Source organism: Rutilus rutilus (assembly GCF_951802725.1).
Source record: "Rutilus rutilus genome assembly, chromosome: 8".
Taxonomy (NCBI): domain Eukaryota; kingdom Metazoa; phylum Chordata; class Actinopteri; order Cypriniformes; family Leuciscidae; genus Rutilus; species Rutilus rutilus.
The window spans coordinates 19,602,347-19,622,792 of NC_140222.1; the positions used below are offsets into that span (position 1 = coordinate 19,602,347).

Consider the following 20,446-nt stretch of genomic DNA (forward strand, 5'->3'; position numbering starts at 1 on the left):
CCCATGAGAAAATGAGCTGCGCGAGTGCGATATTGGTTTTTCCTTGAGAGACATCATGGCTTGCAAACGAGCGAAGCATGGCATGTTTAGATGTACAAATGAAGACAAAGTTATTTTTTTTTGTTCCTTCATCCGAGCCTCTGAAGAACCAGTGGGTTCTGTGAATGTCTGATGTGTAATTGTTCAAGTTCAGACAGATAATCTTTCTCTCAAAATCGTTCAATACTGTTTATGCATCAGTAAATCAAGCCAGTGACTAAAATATCAACTTCACATCGTTTCTCTTGGTATGATGAAAATAATCTTATTTAAACTGTGATTAAAATATATACAGAAAGCGATCAACGAACAATACCTTTCCAATCGCCCAAGCTGTCAATCACACAGCGCGAAGAGTGCGCGAGAGTGCAGAAGCTGCGTTGCACTTGCAATGATAAGATCTTTATTCACGCGATCAGCAGACTGTCATCTGCTCAATGCTCATCACTGCAACCTTTGATGTGATGGGAATAGATCTAAATACTTAAAAACAATTCTCACGATTTGTTAATCTCGGTAGCTATAGGCCTATTAGTAAAAACGTATAATAGCTGTAATAGTAAAAGTATTCGACAGAGTTCCACTTGTAATGCTAGCTATTTCATATGCAAGCATGTCAGCCAGTCACAGCAGTGGGCGTTTACACTGAAGTCTCACAGCAGACACGCCCCTTCAAACAGAGTGTTCATATCAGAGGCTAAAATAAAAAAAATCTAAATTATTACAATTTTTGATCGTAAAAACACACTAACATTATAAGGGCACCCCAGGAAACATTATAAAATAATAAAATAATCCATGTCATGGGACCTTTAAATATTTAAAACATATCCACAAATGTGAAATCAACTGTATAAAACTAGATAGAGGGGCCAAACTAGACGGAAAGATTATGCTTATTCTCTGATTGTTTTTGTTTGTTTGTTTGTTTTTAGCAAAACTTGAGACAATTAATATAAATATGGATTTTATACTACACTGCACATATATGATGGGAGCTGCAAAGACATGAAATTATAGCATGATTGTCTAATCTGTAATTCTACTTCCTGTAGGTTTTTGAAAAGTCCTGCTGCAGAGGAAGTGTGTGAGTATCTCACTGAAGTTTTGGGTACAAGTCCATTATTACTGACAGAACTGGATCTGAGTGGAGATAAACTAGAGGATCTGGATGGAGAGAAGTTCTCTGTTCTTTTGATGGACTCTCATTGCAAAGTGGAGAAAATCAAGTGAGTAAACATGATTTTTTACATTATAATTGTGTTTTGTTTATTCATCATAAAAGACTCTCAGTCACATATGTGAGCAGATATGAAGACCTGTTGATCTGATGTGTGTTGAATATGTGCTGAATAATAAATAATGCTGTTTTTTGTGTTTAGGCTGAATAATTGTGAGCTTACAGAGAAAAGCTGTTCAGTTCTAGCTACTGTTCTCTCCTCCAAAACCATCCTGAACGAGATGAACCTGAACAACAGCCGTCTGCTGGACTCAGGAGTCAAAGAGATCTGTGAGGCACTGAAGAATCCTGTGTGTGAGCTGAAGATACTGAAGTGAGTACATTTCACCATCAGCTACACTCAACGCTAGCCTGGTTCTACCAGACTCTCGTACATTTCATTTGTACAGAGAGTCTGGCCTCTCTCCATTGACAAGCGTTAACTTCCTTGTAGGCAGGTATTCTGGTGAAGTTTAAAACTATTGGATCTGCCCAGAGTCACTCTGGATCTGCCATAACCAATCGCTAACCTTTGGTCGTGACGTAACCCTACAACTCAAACTAACGCACGACATCAACGTCATCGTTCTCAGCCACTCCCTCTGTTCGCTGATTGGGCCGCCAAAAATTTGGCCGGAGAAAACCAAAGAATACACCACAATCCCAGACGTAGTACTGAAGGGAAATAAAATTGAGTGGAAGTACGCAGGAGGGCGGAGCCAGGCTAACACAACGCCACAGGAATCACTGGAATATTATATTTTGATGATTATGAGAATATTACGTATTTGATAATGTTAGGGAATATTAATTTATTTTGAATCTGCTCACCTTTTGTCTGATTAAGACATTTCATATTTTGTACTAGGCCATTTATGGTTGTTTATATTGTTCAAGGTTACAGTGCGCAATGTTTATGCGCATGCTCCAAGTCTTCTCCATTTTTAGTGTATCTCTGTGGCAAAATTACAGCACCACATACTGGTCTGGCATGTATATGGCAGATATTTCTTGAGACAACGGCATATATACAGATTTTTTTTTTTTTGAACGAGGGGAAAAAAGATTGGATCTGGAAAGCTCTGTCTTTGTGTGAATGTGGCCCAAGTTATATCTCAAACCACACATACGCAAAAGTCCCAGACTTCTGGTGACCATTTTAATTTATTGCTTAATTAATTAACTTGAACTACAGTGTTATTTTAATTCCAGTTTTTATTTTCTGTAGACTTTCAGACTGCAGTATCACAGAAGAAGGTTATAAAGCTCTGGCTTCAGCTCTGAGATCAAACCCTTCACACCTGATAGAGCTGGATCTCACAGGAAATGATCCTGGACAATCAGGAGTGAAGGAGCTCAATGATTTACTACAGGATCCAAACTGTCAACTGAAGACACTTAGGTGAATGTTTTTTTTGTGTTTTTTTTTTAAATAATAGTGCAATAGTTTTAAAACTTCAGCTGAAAGAGAATTAAACCATCAAAAAAAGACATTAATAAAAGTTTTGAAATGACCGGAAGGCCTTTCACAACATTGTAAAAAAAAAACTAGAGGGCAGGTAATGTCAATACACTTTTGGATTCAGGTTTTTGGGTCCTGCTGCAGATGAAGCCTGTCAGTATGTGAGAGGAATTGTGGGTAAAAACCCGTTACTCCTGAGAGAGCTGGATCTGAGTGAATGTGAACTAGAAGACACACGAGTGAATCAGATTGTTGCTCTACTGCAGGATAAACACTGTCAACTCAACACACTTCAGTAAGAACGGTTTTCATTTATTATTACACATTTAAAACGTACAGTGAGCAAAACACAATAATTGTCAGTAATCACTGAATATTGGTATCAAGTACTTTGTGTTTGTAAATTCTCTCTCTCATGTTCATCATTTTAGGCTGCGTAATTGTGGTCTAACAGAGGAAAGCTGTTCAGCTCTCGCTACAGTCCTGAGATCAAACTCCAGTCTGAAAGAGCTTGACATGAGCAACAATAATCTGCAGGATTCAGGAGTGAAGAAACTCCAGGACGGATTAGAAAATACAAACTGCACACTGGAGAAACTCAAGTGAGTTCAATTTGGTTTTTATAATAACATTTTCGGTAACACATTAAGGTTTTCTTAGTTAACAACAACTGCACTTTAAAATCTTTGTTAATGTTAATTTCAACTAATATAAAATCAAAAGTTGTATTTGTTAACATTAGTTAATGCTCTGTAAACTCACATTAACTAATGTTAACAAATGTATTGCTTATGGTTAGTTCATGTTAGTTAATACTAGGGGTGTGCAAAGCAGCCGGTATTTGTATCTGTATTTGTATTTGTTGAGAGGGGAAAAGTATTTGTATTTGTATTTGTATTCGAGTAAAATTCAAAATAGGTGTAAAAATCCAGTTTTTTTGCGTTACACTTCTAATTTACGTTATAGTTAGATTTATGGTTCTTTAATTATATCCATTATAATAATTATGGATATGGGTTGATGTTTTTCCATAAATCCAGCAATGAACATGTAACAAGGAACGTCATTGAAAATAAAATAACATAACAGCCATTACCTACGTTAACGTTACTCTGTCAACAGCCTATTGTCTAAATTACCGAGCTAACAGAGCTAGTACTAGTGTTGTCACGGTACCAACATTTCAGTATTCGGTACCAATACCTGTGAAAATCCACGGTTCTCGGTAACAATTTCGGTACCAAAGCTTAATTTAGATTAAATTTACATATATTAAAGTGTATATCACGGTTACAAAGATGGAAACTGTAGTATTAAAAAATACTTTACAATAAGATTCCATGTGTTAGATAACATTAGATAAAATGACCTAACAATAAACAATAGTTAGGCTATATACTGTCGCAATTATTCTCCTTGGGGTTGATTTAAAAATACATTTTTAAAATCAAAAGTTAACATTATTTAATGCACAATGAATGAAGTGAACAAACATGACCAATCAAGTATTTGTATTAAATAGCATTCACAAACATTAATTAATGTTGTAAAAATATATTGTTCTCTCAATGTGTTGATGTTAGATAACGCATTAAGTAAAGTTAATGAATGGTATCTTATTGTAGTGTTACCAAACAGGAGATAAAACGTGTTTTATTTGACTTGACTGTACTTTTATTTAATCCAAAACTGCATTCATATTTAATTTTAAAAGAGCATTTTAAACCTGCTAAGAGTTATCCAGCCAAGAATAAGCCTAGAACTGCTTTTCTGACGGACTGATATTAATGACGGCTTTTTATTTCATTTCTCATCTCCATAAATATATCTAAAGCTAATGCAAGGGCTAGAAATCAATTAATTCTTAGCTGATACTTCCTCGTCATCATGAAGAGCGCAGTTCGCACCGTTTTCTCCTTTCCACAAGCGCGTGCCCTCCTGTGGCGTCTGTCGTTGCTATGCAGCGCGCCGCTCGCTTCTATTATAAGAGCGCCTACATTTGAAATCTGCACGCGCAAAAAACGCGCTATGTGAACTACCCCTTATGACAACGTGACATTAGCCTAATCCAAAATATTTCAGCCACCACATCAGCAGCACCGCCGGTCGCCATGTCTCATGAGGAAACGCAGCTTTTTGATATAAAGTTTTTCTTGTTCCCGAATACAAATATTTTTAAAAGTATTTGTTCGAAATAAGTATTCGTAAAAAACACATTATTTGTGCCTTTCCGAATACCGTATTCGGGTTCGGCTCCACCCCTAGTTAATACATTAACTAATGTGAACAAATTAAACCTTATTGTTAAAGGTGCCATGTGTCATTTCTGGCAAAAAAAAAATCAAGTCATACTCCACATTCCATACCAGATGGGGGCAGTATACCTCCAGAAAGTATACCTCCGTGGCTGCCCGCAGCATATCAAGTTTGATTTTCATTAGCAATACCACTTCTAGCTAAGTTATCATTAGTCACCAAAAAACATTCGGTCTCATTACACCTTGCAATGTTTTCCGTTACGTTTCGTGCGTCCAGGGTGTGTAAAGCAGAAGCAGCCTGGCCAGCGGCGGAGTATGCGCGATCCGTGAGTGCTGAAGACGTTCTGCACGGCTTTGATGGGTGCGCAGGAGGACACAAATGGGTGGCGACAGCTTCTTCCAGTGGCGGGAGCTTTTTCCTCAGCGCCGTCAACAGATAGAGCGTTACTAAAACTGTATACACCGCCGCCGACTTGAGCTGCAAAGAAGCTCTGGCCGCCCTGTCAAGGACGCTTTAAAAGTACGGGGAAACTTGAGTGCGCGCGCGCGGCCGGGGCTCGCTCTCGCTCTCTCTGCTAGTTCTTAGAGGCAGAAGAGCGCGTGCGCGCTTAAAATGTCATATTTTGGTATGATCGTTCACCCGCCAGTGTGGCGGATAGCCTTTTGAGATTTTATTTGTGCTTCAGAGCGCATTTTTTTCCCTGCAGCGGGTGGTGGTAGGGGTCTCTTGCTCCGCTCTCTTCCCTGAACTGAAATGTAGTAGTGGGCTGTACTTTCCACACGATTGACATCAGGTTCAAGTACGCCGTGCCCACAAGCCGTGCGAGTTATTCGTGTATTGCATGTTTGGCTGGTGGTTATGTTGCCCTTATACCGCCTCCCATGGCTGAAACTGGTATTACGACACCTGTCGGGCCGTGGCTATTAATGCTAATGCTAATTAAGGTTGATATCTCTGCAGCACTATAACTTGACATTTTTTTAATGACATCATCGCCCTTATTTCTTCTCATTCTTTTGATGCGTGTAGCTCATTTTTGGGATATTTTTACCTCAATTTTTACACATGGCACCTTTAAGTGTTACCACATTTTCTTTTGCTCAGTTAAAATATTATTACAGTAAATAAAAAAATAAAAAAATGGAAAAACATGTTTTTGCCAGTTGATGAACTGGGTTTTTTTCACTAACTGTAGACAAAATAAAATGCATTTGACTTTTTGATATAAAATCTTTTTTGCAGTGATATTATTGTATTATATATATATATATTAGGGGTGTAACGGTTCACAAAATTCACGGTTCGGTTCGATACGATACTCTTGTGTCACGTTCGGTACGGTTCGGTTCGGTACGTTTTCCATACAGCAAAAATAAATAAATGCCAGAGAAATTTCCTTGAATTTTTTTTTTTTTATTATTATTTTATTTAATGAAACTAACATCATAAAGTATGATTTTTTTATTTATTTTCTTTGTTAATAATGTACTAATGGAGCTACTTGACTCTTATTATGAGCATATAAAACAAAACAGCTCCTTGGACAAAATGAAATGTAATATTGTATAAGGTTTAGTTTAGTTCAGAATCAGATTAACATTTGAGGGCAGCAATTGTATTCATAATGTCAAAATAAAACCGACGTAATGTTACTTGAAAGCATTATAGCCTAACAAACTTCCATACCTAGCAGTTAGTGTTACTACAGTAAATCCACGGTGAATGTTGCTGATCTGTGGACATCGTCCAGTTCATTCATTCATGGCACGATGTTTCTTCCCATGGTTTCCACATCAGCGCTGTTTGATCAGTTCGGGAAGGAAATCTTTTTGAGTTGAATCGGTTAAAAAAGGAGGTGAAATTGGAAATAAATATGGCAAAGGTGCATTATAAAGAAAAGATAGAATGGCAGTTAAAAAACAGTAATTTGGGCTCAGCATGGGATGGCATGAAAACCATCGTTGGGACAAAGTCTAAGAAAGATTCTAGGGTGGTATTGGAAGGGTGTAGTGATGATTTTCAGCTTGCAAATGCATTTAATGAGTTTTATGTAAGGTTTGATACTTGTGACTTTGAGAATATTCGTAGTGAGCAGAAAAACAATTTAACTGTAAATGGATCTATCCCCTTTGCAGAACAGGATGTAATTAATGGGTTTAAACATTTAAAAGCCAGCAAAGGCGCAGGCCCTGATAATATTGAGGGTCGGCTGCTTATTTCCTGTGCAGAGCAATTGGGACCTATTTTTTATTATATTTTTCAACTGTCCCTTACTCAACAGAAGGTGCCGAGATTATGGAAAACTTCCACAGTCATTCCAGTGGCGAAAAATAATCATTCAGTGGTACTAAATGATTTTAGGCCAGTTGCTTTGACCTCATTAGTTGCGAAGAGTTTTGAAAGATTGCTTAAAAAAGAGATTCTTACAAAGGTGGAAGATTCCCTTGACCCTCTTCAGTTTGCTTATAGGGCCAGGCGTGGGGTTGAGGATGCTACGGCCACTTTGTTGAATTTGGTACTTAAGCATCTAGAGGGAACTAAGACTCATGCTAGGATTTTATTTGTTGATTTCTCATCCGCTTTTAACACGATACAACCTCATATTTTAGTAGAGAAGCTTTTAAGTTTTGGTTTTGATTTTAGTATTGTTGGTTGGATCCTTGACTTTCTAACTGATCGCATTCAGAGAGTAAGGGTTAATGGTTGTTTGTCAGAGGCATTGTTTTCATCCACAGGGTCCCCTCAGGGATGTGTCCTTTCTCCACTCCTGTATATTCTATACACTGATGATTGTAGAAGCAGGCATGACAATAGATTTATTGTAAAATTTGCAGATGATTCAGCGATTGTCAGCCTTCTTGGTGTTGGTGAATGTGACCATGGCCCTGTGGTAGATGATTTTGTTCATTGGTGCAACGATGCGTTCCTGCAAATAAATGTGTTAAAAACGAAAGACATGATTATTGATTTTAGGCGTAATCAAATTGATCTTAAGAGAACAACTATCAAAGAGCAGGAGGTTGATGTTGTGGAATCATATAAGTATCTGGGGTGTGTGATTGACAACAAGCTGAAATTTAATGTAAATGTGGAGACGATTTGTAAAAGGGGCCAGCAACGTTTGTACTGTCTACGTAGACTGTCCAAATTTAAAGTTGATAGGTCGTTAATGATTTTGTTTTACAAATCTTATATTGAGTCGGTTCTAACATTTACTATGTTATGCTGGTATGGAATTCTTGGTGTGAAGGCAAAGACTGCTTTGGTGAAAATAGTAAATACTAGCAGTAGGATATTAGGAGTTCAGCAGAGTCACCCTACCGACTTGTATAACCGGCAGGTAGTTAGGAAAGCCCGATCCATTTTAATGGTTACTTCACATCCTCTCTATTCTGAGTTTCAGTTTCTACCCTCAGGATCTCGATTGAGATTTCCCTTAGTTAGAAGTAACAGGTATAAACATTCATTTATTCCTACTTCCATCTCTCTGTTAAATTCGGGTATGGGGGGATTAGGTGGAAGGAAGTAGTTGTTTGGGTTCTGTGTATGTACTTTGTGTGTGTACTTATTTTCGTGTTAAATTTTTAATTTTAAATGTAATTTAACTTTTACAGATTTTTAATGTATTGTAAATTGTTCCTTTGTATGCTGTCTTGCTGTAAAACCAATTGCCCTTCGGGGACATATACAATAAACACACACTTATAACAGAGAAATGTGAATGTTTCTCACTAGATCTCGCAGCGATGTTATTACTTAAGTGGCGAATTCAAAAAGCATTTGAAATTCAAACGCTTTCTCTACTGGTCTGGATCTCTTAGCGCTGTGTGGTGTTGCTTGAATAGGCTCGCGCACAGGGCTCGCGGGTTCCCGCTTCACAGTTGATGTTGTGGTCGCGGCAGCCTCTATGAGCGCGCTTGCCACCCGCGACGCGCCTTCATTTGAAATAAAGAAATTTTGGTCGGCAGAAAAAATGGTCCAATGAACCGTTCGGTACGCAGTGCGTACCGAAAACCGAGCCGAAAGCCTCGTACCGAACGGTTCGATACGAATACGCGTATCGTTACACCCCTAATATATATATATATATATACACACATATATATGTTTATATAATTCCAAATCTATTTTCACTAGACTTTCAGACTGTAGTATCACAGAAGAGGGTTATAAAGCTCTGGCTTCAGCTCTGAGATCAAACTCTTCACACCTGATAGAGCTGGATCTCACAGGAAATGATCCTGGACAATCAGGAGTGAAGGAGCTCAATGATTTACTACAGCATCCAAACTGTCAACTGAAGACACTGAGGTGAGATATAATGAAATTATACAAAATTAATAAGCATGCAAGTTATTTGTTAAAGAAAATATTATTTCACTAACACAAAATAAACAATTTTACATGCAGAATCATATGCTATTTTGCATTAGCTCAAGATTATTTCAGAATTGAACTGAATCCTGCTTCATCTTCTCTTCTGCAGGTTTTTGGGTCCTGCTGCAGAGGAAGCCTGTCAGTATGTGAGAGAAATTGTGGGTAAAAACCCGTTACTCCTGAGAGAGCTGAATTTGAATGAACATGAACTAGGAGACTCACGAGTGAATCAGATCTCTGCTCTACTGCAGGATAGACACTGTAAAATCAACACACTGACGTGAGTATTTCACATACTTTTATATATGTAAAATATTTTAATAAATCTTAAAAATTATTATATTTTAAGTACCTTGTTTGGCTTAAGACTGCAATTGTTCCTTGAAGAATGTTTTGAGAGAAACTGAAGACCTTATCCTGTCTTTTTCTTTCTCTTCAGGCTAAATAATAACAGTATTACAGGAGAAGGTTGTAATGCTCTATTATCAGCGTTTAATTCAAACCCTTCAAACCTGATAGAGCTGGATCTGAGTGGGAATGAACTAGGAAACAAAGGAATAAAGAAGATCTGCCATTTTTTGGAAAATACACTATGCAGATTGGAGAAAGTGAAGTGTGTATCTTCATTAATTTACATTTCTGAAGACAAAAAAAAAAGACTGGACGCTGAAATTTGAGTTTTACTCTTTTTGTTTAATTTAATATTTTTAAATTAAAGGCTATTGTTCTGCCTAACATCTCTTTTGTGTTTGACTGAAAAAAAAAAACATTTTGAAAAAGTACATTTTGAAACAACATGAAAGTGAATAAATAGTGCTGGACTTTCATGTTGGGGTAAACTTTTCATTTAATAAGATTAGTTTATTAAGGTTATTTAATTTTATATATAGTATGTATTGTATTTTATTAAAATAAAAAATCATATTGGCATACAGTACATTTTTGCACACTCTGACAATAATTTGTCCATAATTTGTCTAACTTTTTTATGTAACTATATTATTTATCATTTTAATTTTGACTTGAATTTCACTTTTTTGTTTGTTTTAGTGACAAACTAGTAATTAAAAAGTAATTTGTCAGAAGCCATCCCCAAAATGAATCAACAACAACTGTTTTTTTTTTTTATTAGACTTTCAGACTGCAGTATCACAGAAGAAGGTTATAAAGCTCTGGCTTCAGCTCTGAGATCAAACCCTTCACACCTGATAGAGCTGGATCTCACAGGAAATGATCCTGGACAATCAGGAGTGAAGGAGATTAATGATTTACTACAGGATGGACATTATAAATTGAAGACCATCAGGTGAATAAAACCTTAAAATATTAAAATGTTATTTTTAAAATAAGCTTTCTGCAACTAAACTGCAACATATCATCAATAACAAGTTGAGAATCCATGTCTTGTTTTGAGTCATTGTTTATTAATCTCATCACAAACAATAGCAGTAGTGGCCTAATCGTTGGAGAGTCAGACTGTTAACCCAAATGTTGCTGGTTCCATTCTCAATACCGGCAGGAAATAACTGTGGTGCCAGTGAAGAGTGAAGAGAAGTCAGCACTGGAGAGATACTGAAACATTTCATGGTACCAGTCAACAGTCTGGCCGCAGCATTCTGCACCAGCTGCAGCCGTGAAAGCAACTTCTTAGACAACCCCAAATAATCTTGACCAAAATAAAACATGGATCACAATTTCCATATCTTTAAAAGACAGGTCTTTCAATTTGGCAACACCCCTCAATTGAAAAAAGCTACCCTTTACCAAAGCATTTATTTATCGAAGTTTAATTCAGAATCAAAAATCACACCAAAGCTCCTCACCTGAGTATTAACATTAGAGGCTAAAGGGCCCAGACCAAGTGAAAGCTTCTTGTCTAGCTATGGTTGGCCAAAAATCACCACTTTTTATTTAGACTCGTTTAACAGAAGGAAACTTGATGCTATCCACAGCTTTATTTCGTCCAGACAGTCAAGCAAAACTGACCATTTTGAGGTCTGTTTAATCAGTTACTACACTTCTACTGCACTGATGAAAACTTTACATATTTTATTTTCTTAAACAGTAAAACTGTTTAAATTTATTTACACAAATGCAATACATATTCCAGTTACTGTAGGATAACTTCACATAATATATTACCACCACTGAACATTATAGTTTAGTAGGAATTGCATCTTATCTCCTTTTTTATTTCAGAACAACAATAATGTATTGTTTGCACTTACTGATAACATGTTCTCTTCAATCACTACAAATTAAAAAAAAATTATTTGATAAACAATTATTTATTAAAGAAAAATAAATAAATTCCATAATCTAATTAGGTTGTCAAAAAAAAAATCGCATTCTTCCAGCATTAGTTTATGGTTATAAAACAAAAAATTAAAAGGAGTCCTTTAGAAGCAAATTCCACACTTTAGGAACAACTAATACACTAAATATGGGAACGTGCTAATGGGAGTGATCTGTGTTTGCTGAACTCCATCCTGAAGCAGGATGAAAGCAGCCAAAGGTATGCAGTTATCTAACCTAAATCCTTTTCTTCCTGTAGGTTTCTGAAAAGTCCTGCTGCAGTCGAAGCGTGTGAGTATCTCACTAAAGTTCTGGGTAAAAGTCCATTACTTCTGACAGAACTGGATCTGAGTGAAGTTAAACTAGGAGATCTGGATGGAGATAAGCTCTCTGCTCTTTTGATGGACACTCATAGCAAACTAGAGAAAATCAAGTGAGAGAACATTTTAAACATTATAACTTCTCTTTTTATATCTTTTCTGATGTGTTGAATATGTGCTGAATAATAAATAATACTGTTTTTTGTGTTTAGGCTGAATAATTGTGAGCTGACAGAGAAAAGCTGTTCAGTTCTAGCTACTGTTCTCTCCTCCAAAACCATCCTGAAAGAGATGAACCTGAACAACAGCCGTCTGCTGGACTCAGGAGTCAAAGAGATCTGTGAGGGACTGAAGAAATCTAAGCTGAAGATACTGAAGTGAGTATATTTCACCATCAGCTACACTCAACACTAGAGATGCACCGATGTTTTGATCAATTTAAAACCATCAGTATATTGGCTATAGCATGAAAAAAGGCAGATATACAAGCCAATGGTTTATTAGTAAATTATTACTGCATGAGGGAACTGAGTTATATAATGTCTGTTGCATAATCCAATGTATATCTCTGGGTAAAATAATTAAATACTTGCCAACAATTTTTTTAAATCTGTACAAAATACAGCAGGGCATCGCAATAAAAACTGACCAAATGCCACTGTCCCTATCAAGCTAGTCCTGCATCTTCACGAAAGTTTATTCTTTGCATGTTTTTTTAAGCCTTGTGAATTTAAATAATCAAGCGTAAGAAGACGGGAAAGAGAACTCACTTCTAGTTTTGTGTGTGCACACATCCAAAGTGCATGCCTGGAAAGCCAAGATGCAAATACTGAATACTTTTCTTTCACTTCTTCTAATTCACATAAAAGTATATCAAAATGCCCATCTTGGCGAGTATCCTGCTATAACATAGTTGATTATGTCTTAAATTAACGGAATCCATGCAACTCTAAAAGTTACAGCATCCTAATATACCTGCTGCCCTGCTTTCTGTGTATTTGAGTTAATCAAATGCCAAAAGACAAAAAAATCACTTCCTACTCTTGACAAAATAGCTTTTGAAACGTTAATATAAAACGTTATATACAGTACAGATCAAAAGTTTAGAAACATTACTATTTTTAATGTTTTTGAAAGAAGTTTCTTCTGCTCATCAAGCCTGCATTTATTTGATCAAGAATACAGAAATGTTTTTTTTATATATTGTGATATATTATTACAATTTAAAATAATTTGGTTTTCAATTTATTATACTTTAAATTATCATTTATTTTTGTGATGCAAAGCTGAATTATCAGGATCATTACTCCAGTCTATCACATCATTCTAATATGATGATTCATTATCAAAGTTGGAAACAGTTCTGCTGCTTAATATTTTTTCATAACCTGTGATACTTGTTTAGGAAACTTTGATGAATAAAAAGTAAAAAAAAAAAAAGAAGAAGAAGAAGAAGAATTAAAAAAAAAATTTAAATCTTCTGTAACAACAATATGCACTACTGGTCAGTAATTTGGGGGTCAGTATTTTCTCAATACTTTTATTCAGCAAGGATGTGTTAAATTGATAAAAAAAAGTGATAGTAAAGAAGATTTATGTTATTAGAAAATATATTTTTTATTTTTAATAAATGCAGTTCTTTTTAACCTTTTATTCATCAAATATATTAGGCAGCAGAACTGTTTCCAACACTCATAATAAATCAGAATATTAGAATGATTTCTAAAGGATCATGTGATAGACTGAATGTCACAATCAGGGACGTGCACAGACATTTTGAGGGGCAAGGGCATTTCTCATAATTAAGTTTTTTTTTTTTTAAAGGGGGGGTGAATTGCTCATTTTCACTCAATCTCCTGTTAATCTTGAGTACCTATAGAGTAGTATTGCATCCTTCAAATCTCCAAAACGTCTTTAGTTTTATTATATTTATAATAGAAAGATAGGCTATACCGAGTCTTTCCGGAAAAAACCGAGCGGCTGGGGGCGGGCCGTGTGGGCGGTGCTAAAGCTGTGCTAACCGAGCTAACAACAACACAGAGAGACATTTGAAGCAGTTTACTCACCGCATGCGACAGCAAACCTTTATCATTGTGACTGCTCGATCCTTAAGCATTAGACGATCTGCACATCAGTCGATATGGGCTTTGTTTATAAAACAATCATCGTCGAAATGCAGGGAACAAACAGTCTACACAACTCCGTTTATGCTCAGGAAAAACAAACTCCATGCACTGTTCCCTTAAACGCTGGGTTCTTTGGGAATCTGTGCAGGGTTGTCTTGCCCTGGCAACCAAAAACACACTTCTTTGGTGACATTGACTTCCCTAAAAGCCGAGCATAGCGCTTTGAGGTAACATACTGTTTTCGCTCTCTTCTCTCTCTGGTCTACGAGTGTGCGCGCGCCCGCGGAGAAGTGCCCTTAGGACCCATATAAGGAAATTCCGCCCTCTCTTACGTCAGACAGAGCCATACTCGAAAAAACCCTCCGAAACTTGTGACAAACCGGAAGGAGTATTTTTGGAACAAAAATACTCCTTCAAACGTACAACTTAACTTTTGAAACTTTGTCCATGTTTAGCAATGGAATCCAACTCTTTAACAGTGTAAAAAACTCAGTATGCATGAAACAGCAATTCACCCCCCCTTTAAACAAAAAAGTATATATATTAACGCAACTCTGACTTCCTTTTTAAACAAATATTTAAAAAGTTAATTAATTTTATCTTCCTCAAACTCATGCAATTGTTTTATTTTCAAAAGATGCTACTAGTTTCAAGTATATATTTAGAATAACCTAAATAACTGCATCAAGCAGAGGGGCGTGTTTTACTAATAATTTGTTTATTTTTGCACAAGGCACTACATCATTTTAATTATTTTGGTGTTATCAGAATACATAACACTTTAAAATCAACACAAATATTCACTCTAAACTGAAGAGGGCTGTTGCTGCTATTTTGTTAACTTTACTGAAAAAAATCACTGCAAAAATGATTGACAAAATACAAAAATACAGCAATTTAATAAAATTATTACAAAAAAAAGGTCTTCTACTTCAAAATAAAATCTGTTACTTCCATTCCCTGGTTGTCTCTCCTTCCTCCCTTACAACAGGCAACCTTCTGAAGGTCCATGTCCCTGTAGATGTTTATGCATGTACACACACATACACAATAACTGATGGTGACTGACATGGACTATAGTTTCACATTTGAGGGAGGACTGTATCATCATCATCAAATAAAACATTCAAAATCCATTTAGATGGAGTTTGTTTTAAACATACTACACTCTAAAAATATTCTGTGGCTTAGTAAATATTACAGAAACATTTAACTTTATTAACTTAATAAAATCTCTGAAAATCTTACTTGATTGTTTGAATTAAACTTACCAAAATAATTGAGTAAAAATTCAATAAAAGCCACTGTCATATATGTGGTTGTATGGAATACTATTTTATAAAGGTTTAGAGGAAATAAAAAAAGTTAAATTACTCATAAATAAAAAGTTAATTTATAAATATTGTTATTTTTAATGTTTAATGTTAAGTTATTTCTACTCAGTTTTATTTATTAATATACCAGATGCAGTTACTCAGATTTACTACATTTTTAGAGTGTATCCTCCATCTGTTTGCATCTGTAGATTTCTTCTAAATTCACCAATTTAGATTTCTAAATTTCAGGGGGAAAGACTCTTGATGTAAGTCATTAACTGGGGACGTTCTGTATGCAAATTAGGCGTCAACTAGTAAAAGGAATAGTTCACTTTGAAATTAAATTGTGGTATGTTTTAGCTTACCTCAAGGGCATCCAAGATGTAGGTGTCTTTTTTTCCACAGTAGTTTCAATTTTGATATTTTTAGGTCAAACCGTTCTTGTCTGTCAGTCGTATAATGCAAGTCTATTGTCTCGGTCTCAAAGAGGATGCACAGAGTCCAAATTAAAATAATTCTCTATCGTCCAAATTAAACAATTCCCCATCGTAAGTACACATTGATGGCCTAAGACACGAAACGAGCGGTTTGTGTGAGAAAAAGAACAGTATTTATATCGTTTTAGCTCTTATACAATCCACGTCCAAGTGATCTGAGGGCGCGCGCGCATTCTGGTGTGTGACGTGTACGCAGACAGGTCATTGTAACGAATGTCTTTAAGGCGACATCTAGTGTATATATCTATGCACTAGATGTCGCCTTAAAGACATTCGTTACAATGACCTGCTGTAGACAAGGCGACATCTAGTGTATATATCTATGCACCATGTCTGCGTACACGTCACACACCAGAATGCGCGCGCCCTCAGATCACTTGGACGGACCTGATATTTAGATATACTATTCTCTTCAATAAATATATTTGTTTGACAGGGAAGCTGTGCGCAAAAAGGAATATATATTATTTTTCAAAAATAGAAAAAAAAGCACCCCAGAAAAAGGGCACTTTCTCTCCAGGAATAAAAAGGGCAGGTGCTCAAGCCCCCTTTTATGTCTATGTGTGCACGTGCCTGGTCACAATTGACACTGAAGACTGGAGTAATGATGCTGAAAATTCAGCTTTGCATCACAGGAATAAATTATTTTTAAAGTATATTCAAATAGAAAACTATTATTTTAAGTTGTAATAATATTTCACAATATTACTGTTTTTTTCTGTATTTTTGATCAAATAAACGCAGCCTTGATAAGCATTAGAGACTTAAAAAAGCACTGTTTATTTTATATTTGTTTTGTTGTATTTATGTTGGCCTGTTGAATGTTAAATTTATCCAATGCATGTTCAATAGAATTTATTTGATGATGCAGCAATAAACTAGCTAGTATAAGGTATACAAGCATGTTTGTAGCTGCATCATCAAATAATTTTTATTGAACATGCATTGGATCCGTTTAACATGCATGCATTTTTGAACTTTGCTCATTTAAAACATGATCAAAACTATAAATCTGTCAGGACCAATATCGTCAAATATGATTGACAATTAGCATACAATTTGGATTGGTGGTATGGCTCGGTTCTGAGCAAGCACTCCCTGGGCATCGATACAGCCTAGCATGGTTAAGAGCAGGGAGAGCAGCAATAACCCCCCTTAGGGTAAACCGAATAGAACAAACATGAATGTATTGCAGATATCATTAATTTAATCATTAATTAATTATATTAATTTGAATGTACAACATAATTCGAGAATTTAATCTGATTCAAAGGGGAATCAGAATGCCAAATCCTGACTGGATGAGAGGAGCAGCTGGGGATGGAGGAGGGTAATTAGCTCCTGAGAAACGCGATAGCTGCTGATAATACTGAAAGAGCTTGTTTATGGATGCTAGGTGTCGTATTCCTATAGGTAGATGTGGATCAGCTGAGAGCTTGACTAACCTGACCTGCCAGAACTTGATTCTAGTTTAACGACAAAAGTTCTAATATGAGAGTATGTGACTAATATCAGCATCAGATTCGGCCTAGTTGTTTGTTAAAACTACTGTCAAAATCTAAATTTTCATTCAGTCAGCCCCTTTGTCATTTTTTCATATTGATCTGAACAGAAAAAATGCATGTGGATATCACACCAAATTTTTGTGAGGAACATTCATCTTGGTGTGAGCTGGCCTTTATAATAATCTCACAATGCTTTTTCTGTTTCTGTAACTAAATATAATATTAATAAAAACTAAATAAATATTAAAAAATCATAAGTATAGTATCACTGGATCACAGTTACATTTTCCCTAAATTCAAGTTCAAGTTTAAAGCAAACTCAAACCACTTACTGTATGCAACAATAACAGATTCCGGGTGACTATTAAATAATAATAGTTAATCAACTCACATATTAATGGCAGAATAAAACGCTGGTTTATTTGCGTATCTAATAAGGTATTCAGCTGTAGAGTGAATTAGTCTTTTTTACTGGTTTTGCAGTTATAAATTAATCTGAACTATAATGTTAAATTCAATGTGAGTTCTTATGTTTTCTAGACTCTCAGACTGCAATATCAGTGAACAAGGTTATAAAGCTCTGGCTTCAGCTCTGAGATCAAACCCTTCACACCTGATAGAGCTGGATCTCACAGGAAATGATCCTGGACAATCAGGAGTGAAGGAGCTCAATGATTTACTACAGGATCCAAACTGTCAACTGAAGACACTGAGGTGAGTGTTTTCTACAAATATTAAAGTGCAATAGTTTTAAGATTTTATCTGAAAGAGAATTAAACCTTCAAACTAAATTGTATCTCTGTCTGCATCATCTACACTTACTTGCATCAACATTCTTTTACCACATCTTTACATTCACTTTTTTTTTTTTTATGTTGCATTTGGTGTAAGAACTAAGTATATCAAGATGATATTTGTTATTGTAGAAGACAGCTCTGCTGTGTAAAGTTGTGAAATATCAATGTACTTCCTTTTTTCTAGATTATTACAAAGTCTTGCTGCCGATGAAGCCTGTCAGTATCTGATTAAATATTTGGGTAAAAACCCATTATTCCTGAGTGAGCTAAATCTGAATACACAAAAAAATAGATCAGATCAGATCTCTGCTCCTTCTACAGGATAAACACTGTAAACTCATCACAGTATTGTGTAAATTTATAATTACACATTTAAAGTATCTCAAAGAAATCAGTTGACCAAAACACATTAATTATCAGTAATTACTGAATGTTCAAGTAATTTTTGTGTGTACAACCCCATATCCAGAACAGTTGGGACATTTTGTGAAATGCAATAAAATCAATTATCTGTAATTTGTTCATTCTCTTGAACCTTTATTTAACTGACAAAAGTACAAAGAAAATATTTCCAAACGATTTCAGACTTCGCAAGCAAAGATGGGTCATGGCTCACAACTTTTTTTGACAAATTGTATGAGAGAATTGTCAACCAAATCAAAAATCACATGTCTCAGTGCAGAATTGCAAATAATGTATTAGTGATGCACTGAAATTTCAGCTACCAAAAAGTTTCGGCCAAAACAGCTATTTTCGGTTTCGAGGCAAAATGGTTTCGGAGGGCCTAAATCAGTGACTGAATCAGACGTTTAATTACGGTAGTGCTTCTCCAATGGCATGTTATGACTGTGTTCAGTGTCCATTTCGTGCACACAACATGGATGAGCTACAACAGTTAAACATGTTAGCTGTGTGGACACTAGCTCTGAATTGACAATATAATTTCTCGATTTTAATCAGTTATGTTATGGTTTCTTAAATCTAAAATCTTTTAATCTGTGCTGTTTTTCTGTTGGTGCCTGAACAAAACTTCTCTAAACATTTGTATCTCGTCTGCCGTCCAATAATCTAAAAAAAAATTATAATTTTATTATAAAATTCAAACAGTAAATGTTGTTTTTGCGCTCTTAAATGTATGTGACAGATCACTGTAGCTACCTCAGCTCAAGCTCACGTGAACCGATTATCTCATCTCCTCTTTACTAGTAGTTACAGCACCAAATAAACATGGGTGAACACCAGAAAGTATGTTGACAGATGCATTACAACTTCCCGAAATAAATCCTGTTTCATGCAATCGTTCAATCAGTGTTTGAACCAGAGAAAGACATCAATAAAACAGCATGTAGGATGTACAATGTCACTTAACCTTACATTTACCTCTAGAAAGCTATTCAATGTCTATAAACTTATTAGTTGGCTAGAAAAAAATAACTCTAGAGAAGAGCATTTTGCTAATTATTCTGTAAAACATATTCATAATATTTTTACTTAACCTAGTTGTGTCTTCATTATTTAATGTGTGAGTGAATAAATCTGTCATGAAAACAAGTTATTACAGTTTATTGTCCTTTAAATGTTTACTATATTTCACAATCAAAAAGTTGATATAGAAAACTGCCTTATGTGCAATTGAAATGTTTGTACTAAACAGTTTTAGCTATTTGAGTGTAGATTAGATTGTAGTTGGATGAATTAATTGATTGTTTCACCCAAGTGCATCCTGATTTTTTGGTTTTGGCACAGGATGTTCATTTTGATGCATCCCTAGAATTTAGTTCTTTCACCATCTACCATACGTAATATTGTGAAAAGATTCAGGGAATCCAAAGAAATCTCAGTCTGTGTAGAGCAAGGCAGAAAACTTTTGAATGTGCATGACCTTTGAGCCCTCAGACGGCTTTCCTTGAGAAACCTTCATGCTACTGTTAAACACAGCCAAATGTGCTTAGGAGTACTTTGGAAAACCGTTGTCACTTAACACAGTCTGCTGCTGCATCAAGAAATGCCACTTGAATCTCTGTTACTCAAGGAGAAAGTTATACATCAGTTCTATGCAGAGATGCTGCCAAGTTCTCTGGGCCAGAGCTCGTCTCAGATGGTCTAAAAGACAATAGAAATGTGTGCTTGGGTCAGATGAGTCCATGTTTCAGCTTGTTTTTGGAAAAAAACTTTGAGTTCTCAGTCCCAAAGATGAAAGGGACCATCCAGACTTTCATCAGTGACAGGTGCAA

The 20,446-nt window shown here is 35.7% G+C and overlaps 2 protein-coding genes across 2 annotated transcripts in view; both read left to right on the forward strand.

Moving 5' to 3' along the window:
- The window catches only part of LOC311295964 (uncharacterized protein), a 597,210-nt gene that overhangs the window by 441,941 nt on the left and 134,823 nt on the right, over positions 1–20,446 (forward strand). The gene's annotated exons all lie outside the window — the stretch shown is intronic.
- The window catches only part of LOC311295941 (uncharacterized protein), a 389,126-nt gene that overhangs the window by 162,291 nt on the left and 206,389 nt on the right, over positions 1–20,446 (forward strand). The window contains exons 23-34 of the mRNA XM_084417493.1: positions 1,095–1,268; positions 1,422–1,592; positions 2,487–2,660; positions 2,845–3,015; positions 3,152–3,322; positions 9,117–9,290; positions 9,466–9,636; positions 9,796–9,969; positions 10,489–10,662; positions 11,911–12,084; positions 12,184–12,348; positions 17,956–18,129. Of these exons, the coding sequence (XP_084273619.1) occupies positions 1,095–1,268; positions 1,422–1,592; positions 2,487–2,660; positions 2,845–3,015; positions 3,152–3,322; positions 9,117–9,290; positions 9,466–9,636; positions 9,796–9,969; positions 10,489–10,662; positions 11,911–12,084; positions 12,184–12,348; positions 17,956–18,129 (2,067 nt within the window). The remainder of the gene's footprint in view (positions 1–1,094; positions 1,269–1,421; positions 1,593–2,486; positions 2,661–2,844; positions 3,016–3,151; positions 3,323–9,116; positions 9,291–9,465; positions 9,637–9,795; positions 9,970–10,488; positions 10,663–11,910; positions 12,085–12,183; positions 12,349–17,955; positions 18,130–20,446) is intronic.